The sequence below is a fragment of the Diorhabda carinulata genome, chromosome 8 (assembly GCF_026250575.1).
Source record: "Diorhabda carinulata isolate Delta chromosome 8, icDioCari1.1, whole genome shotgun sequence".
NCBI lineage: Eukaryota > Metazoa > Arthropoda > Insecta > Coleoptera > Chrysomelidae > Diorhabda > Diorhabda carinulata.
The window spans coordinates 18,068,556-18,085,357 of record NC_079467.1 but is presented as its reverse complement, the minus strand read 5'-3'; the positions used below and the strand labels follow the sequence as shown (position 1 = coordinate 18,085,357).

The 16,802-nt window shown below is 32.0% G+C and overlaps 1 protein-coding gene across 1 annotated transcript; it reads left to right on the top strand.

The window, feature by feature from the left end:
• The first annotated feature begins 1,551 nt into the window (after positions 1-1,551).
• LOC130897184 (tetra-peptide repeat homeobox protein 1-like) lies at positions 1,552-12,573 on the top strand. Its single transcript, XM_057805911.1, has 5 exons — positions 1,552-1,683; positions 11,447-11,591; positions 11,800-11,973; positions 12,116-12,262; positions 12,365-12,573. Exons 1-5 carry the CDS (start codon positions 1,672-1,674, stop codon positions 12,481-12,483), a joined length of 597 nt encoding a protein of 198 aa, XP_057661894.1. The 5' UTR covers positions 1,552-1,671; the 3' UTR covers positions 12,484-12,573.
• The last annotated feature ends 4,229 nt before the right edge of the window (positions 12,574-16,802 follow it).

Below are 16,802 nucleotides of genomic sequence, written 5' to 3'. Positions count from 1 at the left end.
AAAACTGCAAGTGAAGATTTTGTTGTAAGTTGATCTTTTGTAACTATTTAGCATATAAAACTTCATATATTATTTTCTAATGTGAACAAAATACGAAAGCTTAAGTACATTAGCGTGTTGTATTATTTTAGAATGTACATTTTTATTCAAATTCGGATTAGGAATAAGTTGATTGTTTTAAAATCCAGGTACATAGCAACATTCAAACTTCCAGGTAGATTACCTATTAATTTATTACCAATTATCCTTCAATGGATGTTGATAATATGATACCCCTTTCAAATTTGGATTCCGATCACACTAGTAGTGTGCATGATGGGAGTTAAACATACCTCGTCGCGCTAATGTCGCTCTTCAGTAAATAGAATACATTATAAAAATTGTATTGAGGTCTGTTCTTTTTTGTAATATTTGTAATACTTTAAGCGATCGATCGTCTGACACAAGATCTCTTGGACTTGTCTGTAATGGTAAGCTCTAACTGGTGCCCTTTGAGTATCCACCAAGTACTTGAAATACATGAAGAAAACTATTGATCCTGGAAAACTAAGAGGTCCATTCATTTTTGGTCTCACCTGCGCAGTTTTTCAACAGTAACTAGTGTTTCATTAGAAAACATTTTGCTTGGCAAAATTCAATTTCAGTTTTCTGTCTATCGTAGAGAGGAGGCTACTTTTTATGAAATACCCTGAAATGTATATGTAGAAATTGGTTTCCAATTATAGATATTGGATTAAATTTTATGTGTTAATAATCTAAATGCGTCATACTGTATATAATGAATGCAAGGTACAATGTTTTCGGGCTTTTTATTCAAATTTTTAGAAATTTTCTCAATAAAAACATTTTTTTGGTATAATTTTTCAGTATTTCCTCAGCATGAAACATTTTTTAAACAAATAAATTATCCATATAATTTTTAAGAAGTTTTATTTTATACACAAGAACTTTTATCTCTGTTCCATCCTTTTTCGAACCAAAATTCTCCTGTTCGCAGGAGTATACCAAAATATCATTATCGTAACCCTTATTGTTGAAGTTAACATTTAGAGCTTTCTCGACAGTGGAAATATCCATGTTCTCACTACATTTAAACCTTCATATCGTAGTAATGTTTCAATGATTCATTCATTCATTGTACAACTATTTTTATCTTGTCCTTATTACGACTGAAAACATATTTTTTCAGTTTGCTTGTTAACATTGTTACAAACTAATGGGAAACCATATTTTTCAGACACCCTGTACTTTGATGCAATGACTTTTATCACTAAATTTTGAAAATAACCTCAAAAAACTTGAATCAATATTTTCCAAGAATATTTATCTCCTTTATATAATTCATATCTAAAAAACTAATGTTTGTTTCTATGTTCAACGATCTCTCATTTCTGGAAATTCAAATAAACGTTCTAGTTGCAATTCTAATGAATAAAAAGATCTTGAAGGAAGTTTGATCAAGTCTCGCATGGAAAACAAAAAAAAAATAAATGACGTAAATTGAACAGTTAACAATATCAACAAATGAAATAACGGAGAAAGTTATCCCTGAATGACACAGCCGATTGATACTTTGTAAAAGAACGGGAAGTGGGGGGGTAGTAAGACCTATAAAGATATTCTCAAAGCTGTTACTATCAGTAACACCCTGTGCATTATTAAGTGAATACCATGAAAACCTTGGTACGTATATTTATGTATATATATATATAAATTATGATATCTGTTGTAACTATTTTTTTAGAATCATTTTATTTCAAAAGAGAAAATTTAAAGCTCTCAGTTATCATACCATGATTTTTTATTATAATTTTTTCGTCCTCTTTCCAATAATAAATCTTCCAGATCCTCAGATTAGTGAATATATTGTAGTCCATTTTCAGCATCATTGTAATAAACGCGCGAAAGAAAAATTACCAGCAACATTTCTTGATTGCGTGCAAATAATTTAAATATGAAATAATTTTCGTGACAGGGATTTCGATTTTCTGTTTAGCCATATGATTATTTTCAAATTTTTTACTTATATCAATCCCGAAATACGCAAAATGAATAATATATTTCACTAATATAGTTTCAGATTCGAAAAATATCTATCACTTGTCAATAACATATTATTCGTTATTATTTTTTTAATTATAATTTTATAAGTCTTAATAAACTATTAAAACATACTTTGATAAGTTCTCTAATCAAATTTATTGACGTTTGGAATGAAGTTGAGCTTCATCTTCTTGAAAGTAAGTTTATCAATCTATCTCAAACTAATAATTAGAAGGACGATAAAAAAACTCACTAGAAGTGAGGCTTATTTAATAAAATGGGATTTCTTATTCACGAAAATTCCCGTTCAGTGTTCGAAATTGCTAAAGCTTATGGAAACCTTCTCAAACAAGACTTGTGTGGTTTTAAATTTGTTGAATCAAGAGTTTTTGTTTCATTCTTTTTCTCCGAAATATAGTAAAATCAATAACAAGACTTATTGAGTTAATTTAATGATGATTATGACCGCATTTAACTTGAAAAAGATCTTCCGCAACAGGACAATATAAGTAAAATTTATTTCTATTTCTAGATTTCAAACATATGGAAAATAGTTATTTATGTAACAAGTGTGTAAAGTAGCCTTTTTTGATAGAGGTAAATATTATCATGCCATATTCACATGAGTCGGAAAAATACCTTTACACACGAATTTCGTACATTTTTTTTTTCTACTAGCGAAAATTTATCAAAATACTCAAGTTTAATGATAATTTTCCTCATAAAATATATTATACCTGCAATAGGAGAAACGACATTTAATGTTCAATAACCATAGTGTCAGTTCCTAATCGCAGGTAACTATTTATAATTTCCTCTTTTATAAAAATGATTGATTACAAAATGACTGAATTGACATGTACGTCGCGTCACTTTACTGTCATGTCAACATTTTGTTCGATCCATAGAGAAAATAAATTTTCTTAACAAATTTGATAATATTTTGAAAATTTTAATCAAGATTAAGACAAAAAACAAACTAATTTGTATTATTAAATTTACCAACTCTTCTTTTTGGCATGTATAAATACCACCTAAAAATAATTATCGCTACATAAGAAGAAAAATAAAAGATGACATAAGAAGCGCGACTTAAACTTGGGAGACCTTAATAATACGTTTTTGACACACTACTGCTTAAATTGAGTATTGCGCTCTCGAAAATGTGTGTAAAGTACGTACTTTATGCATAGTAGAAGAAAAAAAGTATTTTTTCACTCGCCGGGCTGAAAAGTTCGCTTTTCGTCCCTGGTATGCGGGACAAAAGTGATTCCGGAAAGAACTTTCTTTTGCTAGCAACGACTTGTTCATCGAAATGTTTACTCTCGATGACAGTTTGTTTCACACAACATATAGTATTTATTATCTCGTGAAAATACCGAATAGAAATAAAAAAATTCAATTTAAACGATTCTAGTGATAGTGAATTGGAATACACGTCAAGGACGAACTTTTCATCCCGGCGAGAGAAAATCTGTGACGGAAAAAACAAAATGTCACTTTTTATGAAATTACTTTTTTGCCCAGGAAAAAAGTGAGTACTTTTTGACCGGATATTGTATACATAAATGAGCAAAGGTAGATATTCAATTTTAGAATCTTTTATTATATATATAAAGTTACATTTCCTTTATATTAAAAGTAAAATTATTAAATGTGCATTGCAAGAATGAAACATTCCATGAACTACCCGGTACAACAGACGAATTTTCATGTGTTGAAATTATATTTCTTCGTGCCATCACAACCCCCGTCGATGTACCATCACACTTAATCAACTATTTCTGTCCTGTGTGTTACCGATTCATCAACATACCCTTCACTAATCGTTGATTACTTCCAACCGCCATGTTTATTTAGTGTCATATAGTCTCCTTCGGATTCAACTGAAAGTGAGGAAGACGAATTCGAAATAAATGACCTGTGATTTATTTTGAAAATGTCAGCATTTTCATCTTGAAAAAAATTAGCCACTGCTTCGACAATCTTATAAAACTATTTTTTTCTTTCATTTTTACCCACAATCTGATTGATAAATTTTCCATTGTGATAAGCATAAAATATTTGACATATTTTTCAGTGACTACAAATCTCCTGTTTACATCAATTTTTGTTACCTCAAGCTTCGCAATCAATAACGAACCAGAATCATTAATATCATCTAATATTACCTGGCTGATCTCAAAAATTCAACAATCTTATGCAGTCCCTAATACATCAAAAACCTATACTCGTAATTTGGTTGGTAACTTTCGACATTACTCATGAAACACCCATTATATCAAGTGTTAAAAGACATTTTAGATATATATTAGAATTTGAATACAATACATCCATGTTACGCAAGCGATTCAAGTTCGAAAAGGCTTCCAGGTGTGAGATTATTTCAAAATTTTGCTGGGGTTTAGCAGATTCACTCACATAAAAAGAATACATTTTAATACATTCTAAGCTAAATTATGCGATCAATACCAACAGTAAATTTGAAAAACTGTGATAGCCCTCATAAAGTAATAAATATTTGTAATGAACGGAATTTATTAGAAGGATAAATACCTCAAGGATTACTCAACAGCGTCGATCTTAATTGTTTTGATTTTGTTCAGAATGAAGTAAATAATACTTTCTCTGTTAGATCGACAACTTGCGATATAATGACCATGTATACAAGCTCGTGAGGACATAAACCTATTGGTTAACAATACTTGTCAACTATGAAGGTATTTAATGTTCTTCAGATACGAGAAATTTGATTGGAATTTAAACATTTTTCCCTGTTGTAAATATTATTTAAAGGTTTCTAGTGAATGTAAACTGGAATCACAAGAGTTATTCATAGATTTGAATTTTACAAATGAAAATTAGGATGTTCCATAATAAAATTTTAAGATAATTTCCTTAGATCCCTGTCATAAACATCATTATTCAATAATTTCACTTTTGTGGTAATTATATGGAATATACTTAGTTCGAAATACCTTGAAAACCACCTATTCAATGGAAATAACAAAAACCTACAGGGTGTTTCGGAAAAAAATTCTGTAATATGGGAAAAATTTTCTTATAAGACTTCGTTTCTGAGTTATAGACCTTGAAAGCTGTTAAATAAGAACCTATATATTTGAACATTTTTAATAGATGATTAGTAATATCCAAATATTATATTTGACGGAAAAAATAATTCTACACTACTATCATATGCCCAATGGTTAACAATCCGTAATTTTTATGAGGACAGCCTGTACAAAATAGCAAAAATGAATTTTTAATCGATTTTTTAACAAAAAGATACTCATTTATGGCTTAGGAGATATGTAAATTTTTAATCGTTGTATATGCCACGGAAACCATTTGCTATAAAGAGACGTTCTGAAGAAAATTAACATAAATTGTGATTATTTATTGAAAAGACTTACAGGAGCTATTAAATCACAATCAAAAATTTCTAATTGAACTACATACAGTCGAACATCGTGTTACTTACATGATTAAATAATTTGATTGTAGAAAAATTTTGTTTGTTGGCCTACAAATCAGATAAAAACAAAAAGAACTATGATAAATGTTGGAAGAGGGCAATTTTTGAACTTGGAACAGCATTCTATCAATTCCCATTTATATGACATAATTATTTTCACGTCATCTATTCTCTTCTGAATTTTTTGTATTAAGTCCCGGAATATGAATACTTTTCAACAATTTTGAAGTTCGATTTTTGATACAAACAGATTTGAAATAACTGAAATAGATTTGTCAAGAATTCTTCGAAATATCAATAGGATTAAGAAACATTTAACAAAAAGCGATTTTGGATAAACAGTAAGAGTTCGAATTGAAGTTGTAGATCTTTCTATCTTACACGAAAATATTTCTAAAAGTTTTTCGTTTTCCATATTAAACATAGAATTGTGGTTACCAGTCGAAAAGCTTAGCATATAATAAATAAGTACTTTCTCAAAAATCTTTATCCATGCGTCAATTACAAGTCTCAAACTTATTTATGTGATATTATATGATCATACTTCTTCCTATTGGTATCACGTCAACTCCTCTCATTGAATTTTGGTTTTAATGATTTCTTGGCCTTTTATAGTCAGTGACAAATTCCAACAAGCTCCACATTTTATTATAGTAGATCTTGATCAACCACTCAAATTGATTTTCGCGTTGTTATAAATTTTTTTACTGATGAAGGATTGAAACCAAAACAAATCAAAAATAAAATGTAGGTTTCACGATGATTTTTGTCCATCATTTCTAACAATTGAAAATTGTTTCGCTGGGGACAAGAATCGTTAGAAGATGATATACGTGCGAGAGGTCCTGTGACAGGAATACTCCAGTGTGACCGGCATCCAAAAACAAAGGAAAATGCAGTACAGACCGGTATTTCCAACAAAATACTAGAGTCAGTGCGAAAAGAGCGAAGATCACGAAAAGCACCTTTTCTTCACTTTCAAATTGTAAGATTTTCAACATCGATGAACTGCTTTTCGATTATACCATTTCTTTAAAAGGCGATTCTTAACCAACGAAATTAACACCTACATTTTTTAAAACAAAAATATCACGATCACAATTCCATGATTCGAAATATTGGCTTGCCTTTCCTCATAGGAGAAAACAACTACTTTCCTGGCTAATATCACGAAGAATATTGAATTACATCTCCTCCAAAGAACACGATGTCATCTAAAATATATAGAATCGTAGAAATAATCGAGAATTAATAAATTTCTAGCCTTCAAAGAATCAATTATCATAAGATTGACAGAAAAATAAGAAGTGAGCTAGTAAGTCTGTATGTCTTGTATAAAATCGTAAACCATGCATTTGATGATGTGATGATATTTAGCAAATTGTTGTGCATAGACCACGTAGACTTTTGAGTGGTGGATTCGAGTTTCAAAAAAGAATGATGGGTATACCAATTTTCGATAGATGGCGCAACTGTTAATAGATGCTTGTTACGTATAAACTGTTGACGGATTTGGAAGAAAAACTCTATAAGTAATCTAATAGTATCAAATTGAATGGGCACATACCGCAAGCGAAACCACGATGAGAAACTCTAGATTACTTTATTTTCATTATTTTTCAAAAAAAATCACTCATGCCCAGAATAAATCAATATCATACTCCACTGTACACGTTTTTTGTATATTAATAAATTCAACTTAATATGAAAAGATATAAATTAGTATAATATGTAAAAATTTCAAGTGATACTAGCTGATTTTTTTCATATAATTGCATAAAATAAAATAGACAGTAACAAATAGAGAATTCGATATCTCACAGGTGATTCCATTTTATTCAAATGATACAATTTGAAGCGCTCGTGAAATTATTAGCATCGAATATTTTTCAGTTCCTTAAATTTGACACAAATATGATTCTTTGTTCAATTTTCTGTAGCAATTACCCAGTTTCTCGCTTCTCGAACATTACCTGAAAACTTCGAAAATATATAACGATCAAATTTTCCAATTGAAAGGTGAATATGGATGTATCATTTCTCATAAATACCTAAATATGGTAAGAATAAAACACGCTTCGCAACATGCCTTACATTTCGTCCTCGATTGGGTATCAAGTAAATCAAAAATTTAAGGGTCTAGACATTACTTACGAACAAAAATCTAATAATTAAACAAATTTCTGTTATATTCTATAGTTCCTGCGACCGAAAATATGGTATATATTTAAAAAAAATTGCAAATGTCAACTATAAAGTCCTCATACGTCCAGTTGTGTCTAATTGGTGTTGAACTATAATGAGGGCTACATAGCAAAAACTTTTTAAGTGAAATAAAATAACAAATGGAAGATCCGTCGTAATCAAAAAATTGCCACGTTGCTCAAGGACATAGACGTGGTCAAGTACTACTGTGGATGGAAAGTCAATTCCGAAATGGAACTAATGTCCCGAAAAAGAAATACTGCAAGGTTAAGAGCTTCCGATTACGCTAGAAGGTCCCAGCATTGAAATAAGTGGGCAATTGTGAGCTAGAGAGACCATTAGAAAGAATAATTAGAGGCAGTCAAAATGCAGTGAAGGATTGTCTAACTAAGTATGATGTTGATGATGATAGTGTACAAATTGTTTGCCAGTAATTTATTTTGATACTTTCTTCTTATTCTTATTCTTCTTGCGGTGACGAATTTGGCGATTATCATGGCAATCTTTGATCTATCAGATGCAACTACTCGTTTTTTTTTTCATTTACAATAGTACCAAGGTATTAATTTTGTTCTAGTCTTTCTATTGGAACCTGATTTATTTCGAAATGGCTTTTTGACATTGATATAGAGACCGACTGAATATCCATTATGAGTAGGAGTTGAGGAGTTGAGGAGTCCATTATTTTAACTTTTCTGTGTGTTCTAATATACTATATAAAAATAAGTCGAGTTTTCCTTCCTGACGCTATAACTCCAGAACGCACGAACCGATTTCCACGGTTTTGTATTCGTTGGAAAGGTCTCGGGCTCCGTGAGGTTTATAGCAAAGAAAATTCAGGAAAAATTTCAACAGAAAAGCGGGAAAATATTTTTTCGCATACAGCGCTATCTCTGATACATAGCATGTACTACAAACCAATATTTTAAGTCGATCAAGATGTGACATAGCTTTGGCGTTAGCATCATCTGGAATTGCGGCGACTCTTCTAGATGGCGGTCGTACTGCACATTCTGCGCTTAAGTTGCCACTCAATTTAAACACAATTGATACTCCAACATGCAATATTTCCCGATCCAGTGCAATGGGAAAATTGTTGATGCAATGCAAGCTCATTGTTTGGGATGAGTGCACAATGGCACATAAGAAATCACTTGAAGCACTTAACTTCACACTGAAGGATCTTCGGCGAAATAACAACATCTTTGGTGGCTTGATGATATTGTTGGCAGGCGATTTCAGGCAGACGTTGCCAGTAATTCCCCGTGGAACGCCTGCAGATGAATTGAATGCTTGCCTGAAGGCATCACCTTTATGGAATAACGTAAAAACATTATCACTAATCACTAATATGAGAGTTCAACTTCAAAATGATCAAAGTGCTACACAATTTTCCAAACAATTGTTAGCTGTTGGAAATGGAAGAGACCCAGTAAGTTGATGCGACATCTGGATTAATTACTCTTACCAACGACTTTTGCCGATTTGTAGACTCTCAATTAGCTCTTATTGAAAATGTTTTCCCAAACATTAGTGAGAATTATCAGAATTATGCTTGGTTAAGTAAACAAGTAATTCTTTCCGCAAAGAATAATGATGTACACGCACTGAATTTCACCATTCAATCAAAAATTGCTGGCGATTTGGTGACATACAAATCCGATGATTCCATAAAAAATCCCGATGATGTAGTAAATTATCCAACGGAGTTTTTGAACTCTCTGGAGTTGGCAGGATTTCCACCACATAACTTGCAACTCAAAGTTGGTACAATTATTATGATATTGCGTAATTTGAATCCACCGCGACTTTGCAACGGTACTCGACTTTGGGTAAAAAAACTTATGCCGAATTTTATTGAGGAAACCATTATTACCGGAAAGTACGCAGGTGAAAAAGTATGTATTCCTCGAATACCAATGATTCCGACTGATCTTCCGTTTGAATTCAAACGATTGCAATTTCCAGTTCGCCTTGCGTTCGCAATGACAATTAACAAGTATGCGGGATAAATTTAGGAAATCATTGTTTTTCACATGGGCAGTTATACGTTGCGTTTTCACGAGTCGGAAAACCATCCGCTTTGTTTGTGTTAACGTCAGACCAAAAAACAAAAAATTTGGTTTACTAAAGGGCACTTCAATGAAACGGATAATTTGCGGACACGTATAACGCTTCGATTCAGTATTTACTTTGGATTCACTTTCATTTACTTAGAGAAGTTCAACTAAATAACACTTCATTTTTGTGATCGAAATGAATTCATTACTGTTGTGAAATGAAATAAAATTTTTTCTTTTCAAATATAAAACAAAAAAAAATTTTCTTCATCTTTTAATCACGAAACGAAATGTTACATAAAACGAAGCCATCTGGTGGCGAAACGGAGTTCGCCGGGTTTGCTAGTTCGATTATAAAGTTCCAGTAGAGATTTCCAATTATTCTCAGGTCTTCAATGTGAATTCCTGTGAATTCTCCAGCATTTTCCCAACGTAGAATCGATCGCTTGCTTTTTTATAGACTATTAAATATGCACATATATCACAATTCACGTCTGCATCTTTGTACCAAGACTGTTTTGAGAAAAAAGCTTCCCTCGTACCAACAGCATTTATAAACCCGAATTTGTTGGGAGGTGGATTACTTTGAAAAATAGCTTCAAAGTTGGCTCATAAGACTAATCGTACGCTTTATTCGCATTTATTGGTACCTGGTTTCTTAGGAATTGCAAGATATTCAACCATTCTGATGGTATTCTTTCAGAATGATATATGCTGTTGAACATCTTCATATATCGATTTACTATCAAAAAATTCTGCTTTGACATTATCAGAGCCTGCTGCTTTGCGATATTTTAGTTGCTTGAACCTCTTATTGTAGGATTTCTGGTTCTTTTAATGGTTACACTTTCACAAAGTTGTTTTTTTGGCTATCAAATGGTTTTTCACGATCTGATTTGTCTTCTGTAATCATGATTATATTGTCATTTGAGTCCGTTAACATTCATTGTTGCCTTGGGTTGAATCCGCCAGAAAGCTGTTTGATTTTTCGAAATTCATTGTTGTTGTCGTGATTCTTTTGAAATGCCTCAAACTCCTCACACCTTACTATTGCTCCTTACTCTTTGACCTCTCTCATATTTTTTTCTAATTGCTGTTTGTAGTCTTTTATATCTCTTTGGGTGCTGTTAACCTTTTGTTTCCTTGTTATCTTTTCATCATCCGTTTCATCTTTAATTTCAATCATATGGTTATTCAGTATAGCTTTAATTTTGATTTTTGTTTTGGATTCTTTTAATTTGAGGATACCATATCGTTTTGATATTTATTTGTATAACTTTTTCAATGAGAATGTGAATACAGTCGCGATTGGAACATATTGGCCCCTCTTTACAAAAACGAAATTAATAAAACTAAATGGAGAAACAATTTAACTTTAAAAAATACTAAAGAACCTCTCACAGGCTTATTTGGATATTGTTAATGGTTCGGGATGATTATAAGACAGTTACTCGTGAAGGATTTTCATCACCAAATGGTCGTTTCAATAATTCCAAGCTTTGTTGAAATATTCTCTCGACAAACTTCTGTTTTGGTGGTGAATTGGGGTACGATAAAAACCTCTGTGATAAAATTCATTGCACGTCAATTCGCAACTTAAACAAGAAAATGAAAAAAAAATCGGTAACATTTCACTAATGTAGTTAAAATATTGTTACAGATCATATGTTTATTGATAGGCTTTGCCTCAACTAATCCCACAAAAGAGACCAAAGAAAAAAAAGTAGATAAACGTGGTCTATTGGGGCTGGGAATTGCTGGACATGGTTTCCTTGGTGATGGATTGCATGGTGATGTTGCCCTTGGTACGTAAAATCTATTACTTCACAGTATATTTATTGTAAGTGAAAATATCAAGTACTTCTTCAGAACTTTCTACGTACTTTCACCAAATATTGATTATTTACAGTAAAAAGTGAAATATACTATACACAACAATTCATTGAATTTTTCTTCATTGTTTTCAGCGTATTTCTATATAATCTACATGCTTTTATAGAAAAATTTTTATAGGTGCTCCTGTCGTAGCTGGTGCACCTCTTGCAGTAGCTGCTGGACCTGGTACAATTGAGTTGGGTAGGCATACGCATACTCATACTACAATTACCAGAAACATTGGTATTCCTGTTCCCCATCCCGTTGGTGTACCCGTTGACAGGCCCGTACCTGTTGGAGTTCCAGTTAAAGGTAAAAAAAGGACATTTATTGTCGATATATTTTATTTTTCGAAATTATCATAAAGCGAACATTTGAAACCAATTGATTATCATCATATGTCTTGATATTCTCATCTAAAAGTGATTGTAAATCATTTATATTCTTTATTTAGTACCAATACCAGTGGATCGTCCTATACCATACGCAGTACCCAGACCCGTACCTGTACCTGTAGAAAAAACCGTTGCCATCCCAATTGACCGACCAGTAGGTGTGCCAGTACCTCATCCAGTTGCAGTGCCAGTCGTTAAACCCGTTGGTAAGTGCACAAACCAAGAAATAGTCACGTTATGTAGGCTTTTTATAATATTTTTGTAATATGCTCTTACCTCTACCATATATCGATCACATTTATTTTCAGGAGTACCAGTTCCAGCACCTTTTGCGGTTCCAGTTGTAAGCAAAACGATCATTGCTGATCACGGCTTGAGTTTCGGACATGGAAGCTATGGACATGGAAGCTATGGACATGGTTGGTGATAAAATCGATCCTTAACGAATTACTAGTAATACAAAAAATTATTATTTTCATAAATAAAATTGTGAGGACAATAAAATTTCACTGTTAAATGTGTAGTTTCATTAGAAACACTTAAAGTGGGAGTCGAGTCGAGTTTCAACGAAAAATAGTGGGTTTTGTGATAAACACTCTTTTTCCTTGGAAATTGCAGAGCTTTCTGAACATTAATTTGAAACCATAGAATACGATGGGGCATATTTAGAATATTATGTTTTTTTTGTATATTTATCTATTCAACACCCTCTATATTTTCATATTATTGTACATTTTCGTATTTTGATAGTATAATTCTTGAATAAACTACTTCAATGAATAAAACTAAGAAACTTATTTAACAAAATTCAATACACCCTTCGTGAATTACGTAATTTAACCTCAAATAACTATTTCAATCTAAAAGTAGTTTTATGTAAATTATGTTGAATATTAAGTATCATACTTTGATTACCTAAGTTTGTACATGTGAATTTGATCTTGTTCGATAATAATCGAAAATTAAGGTACGAGTAAAGCAAGATAAACATATATACGTATCAAATTTAATTGTTCCAATATACCCCAAAAGGGTGGTCAAAAGTTTGACCCTATAAGTTCATTGAGTTTCAATGTCTATTTATAAAAGCACGTTTAAAAGATTATTAGTAGGAGATAAATGAGAAGCGATATTATAACATAATCAAAATATTGTTCAAGTCTGTAAATACCCACTTTTGATTAATCAAATGTTTCCTGTTAAATCTCATATATTTCCTTAGTATTTTTCATATGCAATCGAAAAATGTGTCTAGTTCAATTTGATGAGGAATTATCGCAAACAGGATATAGTCAAACAGCCATTAGGTCTCGGACTCCAATGTCATAAGACCTTAACTGCTTTGAGACTGCTTGGACCATTTGAAAAAGTTAGCAGAAACGAATAGACTTACCCTACAATGGATAGAACTGGAATATCAGTTCAAGTATCAGTATCAATTGTGGTAACTGAGCTTATGGAATCGGCTGCAGGAATAGAAAAACTCTAAAGAAGTGAATAACTAGGAAAATAATTATTTAGTAAATACATCTACAATCTATCCTATAATCGAGCCTATAAGCAAAGGAGCACAATGGACACCTGAAGATCCTAGGTGCAAGACAAATCCTCTATCCACATTCTTTGAAAGTGTGAAAGAGAAAGTGTGAAAGAAAACACACATTCAAAAAGATAACTTCTGGATGTGTGAAAAGAAAATAAAGATCTTTGACGGCGAGAACTATTCTACGTCTTGAAATCTCTAGAAGGAGAAGTTTTTATGAATTATCTGTAGACATTGAGCCGACCCAGTAATAGGGAACATGATAATTTCTTTGTACAGTTCCAATTTAGTGCCCAATGAGTACCGCATTGGTAGAAGTTAATTAGGCTATATGATAAGGGAAGCACCTAACGCTGTAATAGTTATTTATGATATGAGTGTTGGAACTTACGATTAATTTTGTGAATGGAAATAGGCGAATTTGGAATGGCATTAAACTTCAAAGTGCATTTTAGTATTCAAATAATCGCAAGGTTGTTGTGAATGGCAAACGTTGCCAACGCTCTGGTTATTAACAAATGATTGTTCACAAATAGAAAGACGTTGTCTAATTCATAATTGCTTGATATGTTTGTCGATAGTAAAATAATTGGTAAAAGTATTGATTTGGTTCTTCCTGTGGATATTGAAGAGACTGCAGGAAGAGCTTTGGAACTCCTTCTTAAAAAATCAGCTCAGTAGTACGATACTGCATGTACCAATTTCCTTGCCTAGTGTAAATTGAAAAATGTGAAAGAGAACTTCAAAGAACGGAAAAGTAGAAGACATCGTTCAAAATCAGAAATTGTGTCACATGTACAGGTTCAAAAATTTGTAAACGAGGTACCAGATTGGTCAAACAACTTCCAAATACAAAAAGAAAGTCACTCGTTCTTTCTGTATTATTGAGAAGTATGCTGACTATTTTCGTAAATAAATTAAACTGAGTTTTTTGTTATCAAACATCCTCGTTTTTTTTTCTGAGATACATGGATAAAAATGCACTGCTAGCAGAAGGAAATATTACGGGAATAAATAAACATGGTGGATGGAAGTCTACGACAATGATGGATCATTCCATTGTTTATAGAATTCCCATTGCTGAATAAATTCTCCCAACCTATCAGATTTTGGAACGTCTTCACCCAATATTGTACTTCCGGTTTTTACTAGTTATAGTAAATTGAATTGAACAAAAAATAAATTAAATTACAAATTTCCACGAGAAAATGGAATTATTGAGTGATCTGTGCTTGTTTTTTCAACAAAAAATAATCTTACTTAAATAAAACATTTCTTTCAACAAAAAAAGCGTAGTTACTATTTTTCTTTAATTTTTTTCTCAAAATAAAAACTTCCATTGTTGATAATATGAAATTAACAGGGTAGCACATCACTCAATAAGTTGATTTTATCCATGAATTAGTCTTCTTCAGTAATGCCAACGTTTCTATAACTTCTCAATGCCGTGCTTGTAGCAGAATTTGTCTTTGCCTCAAAATAGGCTTCAGTTTCAGCAATTACTTCTTTATTTCAGCTGAATTTCTTATCGGAGCATTTTGTTTGAGATTAGCGAATAGCTATTAGTCACTGGGGGCCCGATCTTGATCACACGGTGGATAAGGAAGCAATTCGGAGTGTAATTCGTTCAATTTAACTATCGTTGCTAGCGACTTGTGAATCGGTGCATTATATTAGTGAAACAGTTTTTTTTATAACATATGAGACCGTTTTTCCTTGAATTTTGCATTCAAATGATCCTACAACACTATGTAGTCTGAGGCCATAATCTTCCCAGCTAACTGTTTGAACGCTTCGGATGTGTTCACCGGCTGCAGTCAGATAATGCTCGTTTTGATTTCGGAGTGAATTGATGGATCCATGTATCATTCATTGTCACATATCGACGCAAAAAATCTGTTTTATTACGTGTAAACATGGCCAAACCCTGCTCTGAATCATCAACACGCTGTTGTTTTTGATCGAATGTGAGTAAACGCCTTCTAAGATCTTTACGGCTACAGATATCTCACGCAACTTCAATTTACGATTAGATATAAACAATTTGTAGACTTTTTCAATGTTTTCTGCAGCAACCACCTCAATTGGACGACCAGAACTTTCACCATCCATCCAGAATAAAACTTTTAAAGTCATTGTTGAGTTTGTACAGTATTTTTGTCATCAAGAAACAATGATAAATTAACACAAGAAATTGTTTTAAATACAACAAAAGTAGCTTCCTTTAGATGGCAATCACTTTTTTCTGACTAATCGAAATGTCATAACATTTTACATATAGACTTCTAAAAGTTGCTACATATACGTTATATGGATTTGATAATGGCTGCGCCATCTATGTAGCAATCACTTGACTTATTAAGTGATGTAATAATTGTTAAATATAAAAGACCATCAGCAAAGAAAAGAGTAACCGACGAGAGCGATCAATCTATATTACAAACTATATATAGCAGCCCTACATATACATCCCTACAAGTATCAGCGTCAAATTTTGTAAACTACCAAATCCATTTTTTCAAACATCATAAGCGTTCTCGAAATTCGCCATTTGCACATTATGAATTATAAAAATTGTTATTATCAACTTTATTTTCTAATAATCTAATAATTTCTAATAAAGGTCGGTTATAAATAGTTATACAACTCAATGCTATTCTATTTTTTTCTAATAACCTTTACTAATGAAATGCACCACTTATTGAATGATTCCGTAGAACATATAGAGCGAAAAAAATAATTTTCTCATTCTTGGCATTATCAACAAGTAACTATTCAATTGCGAAACGTATTCTGAACTCTGAACGACCGGCGCGGCGTTGCAAAATATCATCGTGAACTTTCTAAACAAACAGAATCCAATCTACCAGTGTAAATTTCAATATAACTTTGGGAGTCATTTCAGTACACTCAACCGTTCCAATAACTTTCCACTCAATTTTTTGTCATGTTACCTCTTGGTAGTATGAAAAGAAAAAAAATTTATCTTCAATAGTTTCTGTCGAAATTTTTTTTGTCATAACGGCGTGAAAATAAAGCGAAGTCTAAAAAATAAATAGATTAGACATTTCAAAAATAAGAGCAACTATTTCATTTGATTAATATCGGAATCTGTTTAGTTCTTAATCATATCAAAATGTTAGATTACTTTCTTTTTACACTTGTTCGTACCTGTTTCGATAATAAATATTTTGTTTGGAGCA

Coding starts and splice junctions, on each gene's coding strand:
- LOC130897184 (XM_057805911.1), top strand. Junction 11,592..11,799: donor GCATGGTGATGTTGCCCTTG/GTACGTAAAATC, acceptor AAATTTTTATAG/GTGCTCCTGTCGTAGCTGGT. Junction 12,263..12,364: donor GCCAGTCGTTAAACCCGTTG/GTAAGTGCACAA, acceptor ATTTATTTTCAG/GAGTACCAGTTCCAGCACCT.